At 41.5% G+C, this 12041-nt stretch overlaps 1 protein-coding gene across 1 annotated transcript in view; it reads right to left on the reverse strand.

The window, feature by feature from the left end:
- Window positions 1–1597: 1597 nt before the first annotated feature.
- Window positions 1598–12041, reverse strand: part of LOC136691517 (uncharacterized) — a 33539-nt gene continuing 23095 nt past the window's right edge. Inside the window, exons 15-23 of the mRNA XM_066664077.1 lie at window positions 11215–11325; window positions 11067–11123; window positions 10403–10516; window positions 10062–10175; window positions 6178–6246; window positions 5306–5392; window positions 4263–4349; window positions 3436–3522; window positions 1598–2441 (exon numbers count right to left, since the gene is read on the reverse strand). Coding sequence (XP_066520174.1) covers window positions 2334–2441; window positions 3436–3522; window positions 4263–4349; window positions 5306–5392; window positions 6178–6246; window positions 10062–10175; window positions 10403–10516; window positions 11067–11123; window positions 11215–11325 — 834 coding nt within the window. The 3' untranslated portion in view covers window positions 1598–2333. The remainder of the gene's footprint in view (window positions 2442–3435; window positions 3523–4262; window positions 4350–5305; window positions 5393–6177; window positions 6247–10061; window positions 10176–10402; window positions 10517–11066; window positions 11124–11214; window positions 11326–12041) is intronic.

Here is a 12041-nt window from a genome sequence, read left to right on the forward strand (position 1 = left end):
GTTACAGAAATAACAGACAATCTCATTATATGTAAACAACCACAGATCATTATCAGCACTGTGGTTGTGTGGTAGGAACATGTCTCTGCTGTGGGAACAACACTCGAAAACATCTGCAAGAAATCAGCTTCAGAAGAGAAGGACTAAACCCGGTTAAAACTGAAGGGTAGTTAAAGACACAGGGCTTAGTTTTCAGTAAATTCTGAGCGTTCCTATCGGTCCATTTCTGGTGAAAGACTGAGAGAGTGAAAACAACAGCTGCTGCTCTGAAATGACGAGACAGTGGAGATACATCTGTGTTCAAATAAGAACAAAGTGTAAAAGAGAAGAAGAGACAAGCAGGCTCAGGATATACCTGAAATGAAGCGCTGTTGCTGTAATGTTGTCTGAAGGACTTCTATAAAACCTCTGCTGTCTGGCGCTGTCTTTAAAGAAGGGTGGGTTTAAGAGGGGGGCTACACTCACTCTCTCTCATCTGGGAATGCAGGAGGTGTGTGTGTGTGTGTGTGTGTTAATGTATGAAACGAGAGCAGTGTTCTGTTCTGCTTGCGTATCTCCTCATGAGGAGGAGCTACAATAGAAAAAGGGGGAGGGCAGGACTTCTTTCCTTTGCATGTAATGTACAAATTAACCCATCACAAGGTTGTTGCTTCATGTGAAATCACGTGGGTTATGATGTTGTACCAGGCCCAGTGTTGGTGAGGGGTACAACAGAGTGGGACATTATTAACTACAGCTGATTTACTCACCTAAGAAAACCATACATTTAAAACACTGTCTGTACAAGGGAAACTGGGCTGTAACCGGAATGTTGTTGGTTCGATCCCCAGAGCCAGCAGGTCATGACCGTAGTGTCCTTGACCAAAGCACCTAAACCCCAACTGCTCTCCATGTGCCATAGCTAGCACTGCTTATTGCCCCCTTGTGTTCACTACGGTGTGTGTAGATGTGTGTTTCACTGCACGGATTGGGTTAAATGCAGAGAACAAATTCCTCTGTGTGTGAGTGTTTACATTGATGACATATAGCAGATGCTATTTTCCAGAACGACTTACTAAATTGCTTTGTGTTCGGTTGGAGGTGGTATAAAGTAGAAATACGTTAGAGTATACAACTCCCTTGACCTCAGACACTGTCAGAACAGGAGCCAGTGCTGATTGACACAGTTAATGTGTAGTAACACACAATACCTATGTGGCTGCTGGAGTTTTCAAACCCCTCAGTCTCACTGCGGGACTGAGAATAAGACCACTGACAGCGTCCTGTGTCCCTGATGAAGGACTAGAGGATGACCCACACACACTGTGCAGCAACAAATGAGCTACTGTCTCTGACTCTACATCTACAAGGTGGACCAACGAGGGAGGAGTGTCTCACAGAGTGGACAGAGAGTGGACACAGGGTTTAAAAACTCCAGCAGCATTGCTGTGTCTGATTCACTTGTACCAGCTTTATATCCTTTTGGTCAACAATTGGCGACTGGCATGGTGACTTTAGGTGTGCGTAAGAGAATAATGATATGATGGTACAAAGTTTTGTATTGTGTACTTGTTTAATGTACTTATTTAAAAACATACAGTTCACATATTTCACACATATATTATACATTTGTATAAACTGAAAAACATAGCATTTTAAAATTAAGAAAAGAGTTTGATGTGACACAACGTGGTGAAGCAGCTGCTGGAAGATCAGTGAAAAAAGAAACAGCTGAACAAAACATATACAGTGCTAATATTGCAAATACAACCTTTTTCTGTTGTTACACACTTTACCATCAGGCTACATCACACTCCTGTAGCCCAACAGACCCTGGGCTCTGCTACTGATGTGTTGTTTGGGTATTGGGTGCCAATTATTTACTATTACAAATTTATTTACATCAGATCCTCACATACTTCATGAGCTTTTACTCCCAGAGACTCTCGACTACTCTGATAAACTCTGGTTTATGTTTTAAATGCATACAGTTTTAAGATGTATGAAGAACATTTTTTGTAAAATGTCTACACATTAAACCACTTGATGAGTTACACTGACATTCTGAAAAGTGGGTGGATTTTCCCTTTAATTTTGAATATTCTTCAACAGTGAGTCGTCGGATGTTTAATAACAATTGACCTGAATGTACATGACACTCTATAAAGGCTTGTTCCAACTAGGGTCCCTCACTGTTAAAGCTGGCTGCACTAAGCCTTTACAGATGTAACAAGTAACCTATACAGATTTCCTAAAGTGTGTGTGTGTGTGTGTATCAGTGATCATACGGTTATGTAGGGATAATGTAGCCTTATAAAAAAAACACGGTAAAATGGTACTGATTAATTTCAGCCTTAGTTTTCCAGTTGGCCTTTGACCTCAGTGTGCTCTGGAGGACTGTACACCAGAGGATTTTCCATTGGAGGACTGCTCAAGGAGAAACCGCTCGCTGTGTACATCCCCTGCAAAATACATACACACACACACACACACATTAGGAAATCTGTATAGGTTACTTGGTGCTCAGTTGCTGGAAAACAGACATAAACACAGTGAAAAGACACAAAAGACTCTCCATCATCAACAGCTAAAAACACAGTGGTCTGCTCTGCTCCTGGAAATCCCACACTCCACCTGTATTCAGCCTCTGCACTCCACCCGTATTCAGCCTCTGCACTCCACCCGTATTCAGCCTCTGCACTCCACCCGTATTCAGCCTCTGCACTCCACCCGTATTCAGCCTCTGCACTCCACCCGTATTCAACTTCTGCACTCCACCCATATTCAGCCTCTGCACTCCACCTGTATTCAGCCTCTGCACTCCACCCGAATTGAGCCGGTCCAGTTCTAATAGCTCAAAACACAGCCCTCTGCTTTCCTTCCAGAACACCCCACACTCCATCCATATTCAATCCACCATGTTATTAATGAAATGCAGAACATTTATGTGACAATGGAGTTCAGTGCAGTATATTTAATGGCTGTTTATACCTCGAAATATATTACTACCATGCGCTTTCGCACAATATCACAGAAACTACAAATATGAAGATACATGTTATTGCTCTCTTTACACTTCCGATATTTTCTTTAGCTGATTGTCTTTAAATTATTTTCTAGTTTAGTAATGACTAGTAATGCAAAAAATTATATCGTACACTGTAACTGCAACCGCGACCCTGAAATGGAGAAGCGGAGAAGAAGATGATGATGATGATGATGATGACTGTAACTGCATGTTTGCTGTGCACATGACAATAATAATCTTGATTCTTGACTCTAGACTGCCGTATTCCTGCTCTCTACCACTAAGAGCTAAAAACACAGCTCACTGCTCTGCTCCAGGAACCCCCACTCCACCCGTAAGCAGACACTTCAACATAAAAGTCTTTGTATGAATTAACCTAAAATAGATATAATTTTGGATTGCCAGTGACCTCTGTAGGTTTCTCTGACCTGTTGGTTGCTGGGGGCAGGTTCTTGTGGGTAAGGATTGACCACTGAGTTGAAATTTCCAGGGTTTGGAACCATAGCCATATTCACCTACAGACACACAGATAATTACATTATACAATATACATTATGGTATGGTACAATATAGTCTAGTACAATATAGTATGGTATAGAAATTATAGAGTGTTATAGTGTATTACAGCGTAATTCAGTATAGTTCAGTCTAGTGTAGTACAGTACAGTATGCTATAGTACCATATAGTACAGTATACGATAGCATAGTATAGTTTGGTGAAGCAGAGTACATTATATTATAGTATGGTACAGTATATTATAGTGTAGTGTAGTAAAGTATAGTACAGTAAATTGTTTTCTAGTTTAATAATGTCTATAGTCTTTTATGTTGTTGCCATTTACCATGTTCATGTCTTAATAAATTGAGTGTTAGAGTGGGACTAGTAATGTAAAAAAAATGTATTGTACAGTCTAACTGCATGTTTCCTGTGCACATGGCAATAATAATCTTGATTCTTGACTCTAGAATTCCATATTCCTGCTCTCTAGCACTAAGAGGTAAAATCATAGCTCACTGCTCCGCTCCAGGAACCCCCACTCCACAAAGCTAAAGTAGCCTAACCAACATTTCTTCTCGAGTGCTGCAGCGCACTTTGTGGAATGCGGTCTAGAGAGTTTAATACATGGGAATTGAACTTTGTCAGAGCAGCTTCACTCCCTCTAATCTTGGCGAGGCTGAATCTTCCAGTATCAGGATTCAAGAGGTATCTAGATATAATTTTGGATTCCCAGTGACCCCTGTAGGTTTCTCTGACCTGTTGGTTGCTTGGGGCTGGTTGTTGTGGGTAAGGATTGACCAATGGGTTGACATTTCCAGGGTTTGCAACCACAGCCATATTCACCTACAGACACACAGAGATTGTGATGAATACAAACCAAACATGTGCACATGTAATACACACATCTGCCAACCTGAAGCAAGGGGAGTTAAAGTGGGAAATGCACAAATTGCTACTAACACTAAAATGTGTGATGTAGGGTTATGGTTAAACACATGCAACATGTTAAGTTTAGGGGTAGGATTGGGATGATGCACAGTGTTAAATACATTGTTAGTATTATATTGAACTGCAGTGGTGAGGTTAGGGCCTAAGTATAGCATAGCATAGCATAGTACGATGCAGTACAGTGCAGCACAGTATAGTGTAGTGTAGTGTAGTGTAGTGTTGTGTAGTGTAGTGTGGTATGGTGTGGTATAGTATAGTGTGATGCGTGCAGTATCGTGTGGTATGGTACATTACAGTATAGTATGGTATAGACGCGTATACTATTGTACGGTATATTACAGTATGATATAGTACAGTACAGTATAGCATTGTACTCTACACTATATTATGGTATATTATGGTATAGTGCAAAAAAGTGTAGTATAGTACATTGCAGTACTGTAAATTATTTTCTAGTTTAATAATATGTATTGTACTTTATGTTGTTGCAGTTTTTCATGTTTATGCCTTAATAGTTTGTGTGTTAGCAGAGCACTAGTAATGTAAAAGTTTTATGGTACAGTGTACCTGCATGTTTGCTGAGCACATGACAATAAAACTATTGATTTTTCAGTCTAGACTCCTGTATTCAGGCTCTACAGCGCTAAGAGCTAAAACACATCTCAATGCTCTGCTCCAGGAATCCCCACTGCAACCAAAATTTCTACGTGAGTGCCACAGTGCACTATGTGGAACACAGTCTGAAGACTGGGATTTTGATACATGGGCATCTGACTCAGATTTTCTGAACAACTTTCTCAGAGCATTTTCCAGTAGCAGGATTCAAGAAGGGGTATCTATGTTTCTCTGACCTGTTGGTTGCTGGGGGCAGGTTGTTGTGGGAAAGGATTAACCATTGAGTTAAAATTTCCAGGGTTTGGGACCATAGTCATGTTCACCTACAAACACACAGAGAATGTGATGAATACTGCAGCACAAACCAAACCGAAAATCCATGTGAAAATCTTAATTGTATAATATAAAGCTTCTGTTCAAATCAACATTATATCAGGCTTAAAGTGTGCAATACACACATTTGCCAACCTGAAGCAAGGGGAGCTAAAGTGGGAAATGCACATATTGCTACTAACACTAAAATGTGTGATGTAGGGTTATGGTTAAACAGATGCAACATGTTAAGTTTAGGGGTAGGATTGGGATGATGCATAGTGTAAAATACATTGCTGGTATTATATTGAACTGCTGTGTTGAGGTTAGGTTTGATGTATAGTATTGCATAGTATAGTTTAGTAAAGTGCAGTACAGTACAGTACAGTGTAGTATAATATATTGCAGTACAGTATAATATAGTGCAGTGTAGTGCAGTACAGTAGAGTATTGTGTAGTACATTTGCAGTACTGTACAATATAGTCTAGTACACTATAATATGGTATAGAAACATATAGAATGGTATAGTACAGTACAGTATAGTTCAGTGTAATTCAGTATAGCATAGTACAGTGCACTGTAACATTTCTTCTTGAGTGCTGCAGCGCACTATGTGGAATGTGGTCTGGAGACTGGGGTTTTGATACATGGGAAACAAACTTTCTCAGAGCAGCTTCGCTCCCACTAATCTTGGCGTGGCTCAATCTTCCAGTAGCAGGATTCAAGGGGTGTCTAGATATAAATTTGGATACCCAGTGATTTGGATACCCAGTGATCTCTGTAGGTTTCTCTGACCTGTTGGTTGCTGGGGGCAGGTTGTTGTGGGAAAGGATTTCCAGGGTTTGCAACCACAGTCACATTCACCTACAAACACACAGAGCATGTGATAAATACTGCAGCACAAACCAAGCACATGAAATTCCTTAATGAATAATATAAATCTTATATTTAAAGGAACATTATATCAAGATTAAAGTGTGTAATACACACATCTGCCAACCTGAAGCAAGGGGAGCTAAAGTGGGAAATGCACACATTGCTACTAACACTAAAATGTGTGATTTAGGGTTATGGTTAGACAGATGCAACACGTGAAGGTTAGGGTTAGGATTAGGATGATTCATAGTGTTAAATACATTGTTAGTATTATATTGGTCGTATATAGTGTTGAGAATAGGGTTGAAGTATAGTATAGTATAGTGCAGTACAGTATAGTAAAGCATAGCACAGCACAGTGCAGTATAGTATATTATAGCATTGTATAGTGTAGTGTAATATAGTATAGCATAGCATAGCACATTACAGTGCAGTATGGTGCGATAAGCACAGTGTAGTATAGCACAGTGTGGTGTAGTACAGTATAGTTCGGCATTGTTTAGTACAGTATAGTATAGTTTAGCACAATAGAGTATGGAACAGAACTTTATGGAAGAGTACAGTATTGTATAGTATATTGGTACAGTATTGTTCAGTACATTATATGATACTGCAGCAGTATATAGTTGTACAGTTTAGTGTAGCATAGTATAGAACAGTAAAGTAAACTATAGTATGGTACAGAATAGTATAGTATTATATATATAAGTTCAGTATTGTACACCAGAGTATAGTACGGTATAGCATAGCAAGGTATAGTGCAGTGTATTGGCGATTTCCAAAACACACACCCGGATGGACTGTTTATTGTTGCTGGAGATTTTAATCATGCGAATCTCAAGAAAGTGTTCCCTAAATTCCACCAGTATGTGAACTTTGCTACGAGAGGAGCGAGCACGCTGGATCTTGTTTACACAAACGTTCCAGACGTGTACAGGGCAGAGCCCCACCCCCACCTCGGATACTCAGATCACATGTCTGTTATGCTAATTCCTGCATACAGACCCATTGCCAGGCGATCGAAACCTGTTCTGAAAGAGGTGAAAATCTGGCCATCAGAAGCAATCTCTACTCTTCAGGACTTTTTCGAGTGCACTGACTGGGACATGTTCAGAGAGACTGCAACTTACAACAACACAATCAACCTGGAGGAGTATGCATCATCAGAGACCAGCTACGTAGAGAAGTGCATCGATTATGTGACCATCTCCAAGACCATCACCATCCGCTACAACCAGAAGCCGTAGATGAATGCAGAGTTGCGTGCACTACTGAAGGCTAGAGATGTCGCTTTCAAATCAGGCGAAAAGGCGGCCCTGAGAACAGCGAGGGCCAAACTCTCCCGAGCAATCAGAGAGGCACAGCCAGATCATCCATAGCCACTTCCAGAGCAGTAGAGACACTCGGCGCATGTGGCAGGGAATCCAGAGCATCACCAACTACAAGACTACACCACCTACTTGTGACGGAGATGCTTCCCTACCAGACGTGCTGAACCATTTCTACGCACAGTTTGAGGCACAGAACAACGTAACGGTGAGAAAGTCCACCCCTTCTTTCAGCGACCAGGTACTGTCTTTTACTGCAGCCGACGTGAGGAAAACTCTATGCAGAGTCGACCCGCGGAAAGCTGCTGGACCAGACAACATTCCTGGCAGAGTGCTCAGAGAATGTGCAGACTAGCTTGCTGATGTCTTCACTGATATCTTCAACATCTCTCTGAGCAGCGCCGTTGTTCCAACATGCTTCAAGAACACCACCATCATCCCTGTGCCTAAGAATTCTTCTGTGTCCTGCCTCAATGACTGTCGTCCCGTTGCACTCACACCTGTCATCACAAAGTGCTTCGAGAGGCTTGTCATGAGGCACATCAAAACCCTACTTCCCCCCACACTGGACCCTCTACAGTTCGCGTATCGTCCTAACCGTTCAACGGACGATACCATATCCACCACGCTCCACCTGACACTCACCCACCTGGACACATATGCCCGAATGCTGTTCATAGACTTCATCTCAGCATTCAACACCATCATTCCTCAGCACCTGATGGGGAAGCTGAATATACTGGGCCTTAACACCTCTCTCTGCAACTGGATCCTGGACTTCCTAACTGGGAGACCTCAGTCAGTCCGGATTGGTAGGAACACCTCCAGCACCATCACACTGAACACTGGAGCAGGGCTCCGGGCTGCGTGCTCAGTCCACTGCTGTTCACACTGCTGACCGATCACTGTGCAGCAATGCACAGCTCAAATCATATCATCAAGTTCGCTGATGACACGAATGTGGTGGGTCTCATCAGTAAGAACGACGAGTCAGCATACAGATAGGAGATGTAGCGGCTAACTGACTGGTGTGAAGTCAACAACCTGCTTCTAAACGTGGACAAAACCAAAGAGATGGTTGTAGACTTCAGAAAAACAAGGGGTGAGCACTCGCCGCTGAACATCGACAACTCTGCTGTGGAGATTATCAAGAATACCAAATTCCTTGGTGTTCACCTAGTGGATGATCTCACCTGGTCCACTAACACCAGTAACATCAGAAAGAAAGCCCAGCAATGCCTCTACTTCCTGCGAAGCCTGAAGAAGGTTCATCTCCCACCTCCTATCCTCACCACTTTTTACAGAGGAGTCATCGAGAGCATCATGACCAGCTGCATCACTGTCTGGTTTGGAAACTGCACTGTGGCAGATCGCAAGTCCCTCCAGCGGATCATGAGGATAGCTGAGAAGATTATCGGTGTGTCTCTTCCCTCCATCACAGACATTTACACCACTCGCTGCACCCGCAAAGCACTCAGCATTGTGGGAGATCGCACACACCCTTCACACCCACTCTTCAACCTACTGCCGTCTGGAAAAAGGTATCGAAGCATTCGAGCCCTCACATCCAGACTCCGTAACAGCTTCTTCCCACATGTTATCAGACTCCTAAACACCTAGAGACTGAGACTGGACTGAAGAAGCGCACCCACACACCTTCACAAAACACTGGTTTGTTGGACTGAAAACGATATACGGAAAACAAGTGTACTGTTTACACATCATGTTTACATCATGGTTACATCCAGTTACCGTTTACAGCACAAATACACTTTAAATTGCAGTGTCTTCTTGAACTTGAAGTATAGTATAGTTTAGTATAGTATAATATAGCATATTGTTGTGCAGTATAGTGATGTGCAGTATAGCATGGTATGCAATAGTGTGGTATAGCAAAATGCAGTATAGTCAAGCACAGCATAGTATGGCATAGTGTGGTATGGTATAGTATAGTACAGTATAGTATAGTATAGTATAGTATAGTATAGTATAGTATAGTATAGTATGGTATAGTATGGTATAGTATAGTGCAGTAAATTACATTACATTACATTACATTACATTACAGTATAGTATGGTATAGTATAGTATAGTATAGTATAGCTGAGTTTAAGTGTGATTCTTGGAGTTGGATTGGGCTTTTATAAGGCTTTTAGTTCTGGGTAGTGGTTAGTGGTAAGTTAAGGACATGGTAGTGCACTAATCTGTGTATTACACTTGGCTGTGACACTGGAGTGTACCGACAGTAGTTATAATGCAACATGGAACCTGACTTTATGGTGTCATACACAGTTACACCATTTTGAGACACTATATATACTGTGTAACACACTGTTAATAGCTTATGTACAGCACAGTCCAATGCATAATCCAAGATTAAGGAAAGTGTTACCAGAAATTGTCTTATGTCATTTGAGTGTTTGTATGGTACTGGATCAAAAATGCATCAGAAACTGACTGTGTGTGTGTTATTACCACTGGTTCGTTGGTACAGCCGGATTTACAGCCGAACACAGAGATGCGGATAGACACAAAGAACTGAACAATAGTGAACACCAACAGAACTCCTCCAATCCCATCAGCCAGGCCCTGAAAGACATTATTGTTTCATAATTTAAAGTTTTAAAGGAGCAAGCACTCACATTCTACCAGCAAAATCAAAAGTAATCATTTATTATTTCCACATTGACTCTATGAGCTGTAGATGAAGCATCAAACAACTTTATAGTTCCTGACTGAACCAGTTTATGCTCCATAGTGGGGTCTCTCCATAGAGCAATACTCATATAAATAGGATAGAAATAAAGAAGTCTCACCCCATCTGAGCAGCGATAGCACCTAAAACCTGAAGCTAAATCCAAAGACAGCTGAATGATGGATATTCCTGCTGTGATGGCACTAAACACATTCATCACCAGAGAGGCCGTCACCTGGATGGACAACAGGAAACAACATCAGTATTCAGACATTATCAGCAGCAGACAGTCATTGGCTGTGTTTTAATAAATTTACTTATTCCTGCTGTTTTGTAGCAAATACCTCATGATTAGTGATGGGTAATTAATGGATTAGTACAATATTACACAATGTAAAACCTTAATCATCGTTTTAATAATGATACAGTGCTGTAAGTGGTGGCCACTATCATCAGGGGATGGCAGGCTCAGTAACTGGTGATGCCTCAGACATCTGGAACTGGGATGGGGAACTATTTTAACACCAAGAGAGCGAGGCCAGTTGTGTTGTCTTGCTCTCTCTTGGTTTTAGAATCCCCATCAGCACAGTGCTGACCAGGGCAGGCGTCTATTGGCTGACAAAGCAAGCTGAGCTGCCCATAGGAACTACATTGGCTGCAGGCGGTGCTGTGGGTGATTGGGCGAGTCCTAGCTAGATGCCATTGGAAATGATTGGGAATAAGACAATGATAATGTGTGTATGAGTGTGTGTGTGTGTGTGTGTGTGTGTGTGTGTATTACCTACCTTGCATTTATTAAGACTGTTGCTTGCTGAAACAGCCAGCGAGCCAGCGGCAATGTACTGAGGAAGAGGAGAAACATGAGTGGAATGGAACTGGCATTGGAGAATATTTTTTTATGCCTCTCTTTTGTATGGAATGAAAAAATCTAACCAGCAAAGAGCCCCAGAACCAAATCATGAAGAATGAGAATCTGGACACAGTGTGGGTTCGTAGTCCAATTCCTAATAAGAGTGTGTGCAAACCAGTCACTATTTGGAAGGTCTGTGAAGAAAAGATGAACAGATTATTTCAGTACTGACATAAACATTTCACAGAAATTGCTTCATATATCTTTAAAAATCTGCACACAAACTTCTCACAGATCCAGCCAAAAAACATCCCATTTCCCAGCAGTTTCCACACGGATTGAGGCCACTTGATCAGACCACTCCTTTTTGCCACAAGACGTAAACTTGAACTTTTTGCCACAAGACGTAAGACACCGAAACTGTTTGGACCTCGTTGGGTGTATTTTTAATACTGTGCCACTATCTATCCAGGAATATATTTATTACACATTTTACAAATCCTGAGAATAGTCTTTTAATCAAATATGAACAAAAACATAGTGAGAACAGGGAGCGTCTCCTAAATCACAAACATTTTATGACGTTTATGCAGATTTCAAGAGAGAGTCAACATCTCTGAGGTTGGCTTCTCAGGAAATGATGAGAAGATTCCGCCTGAAAGTTTCTATGATGTGAAACTGTGTGGTTGTGCACTGAAGTAAATGCTATGCTTCCTTTATGAAAAGAGAGAACATGCTGAAGCTCCTACCCTCAGCTACTTTTCTGTGTTTCTGGCAGTGACTTCATGGCCCTCCAGACTTTTCAACCAATCTCAGCTTTGCTTTTATTTTCTCATGCTTTTCTCCAATTTTTCTACTTTTAAATAATGCACTCGCAGCCGTTCAACTCTGTTTATCTTCTGTTTATCTG

Source organism: Hoplias malabaricus, chromosome 3 (genome assembly GCF_029633855.1).
Source record: "Hoplias malabaricus isolate fHopMal1 chromosome 3, fHopMal1.hap1, whole genome shotgun sequence".
Lineage (NCBI taxonomy): Eukaryota > Metazoa > Chordata > Actinopteri > Characiformes > Erythrinidae > Hoplias > Hoplias malabaricus.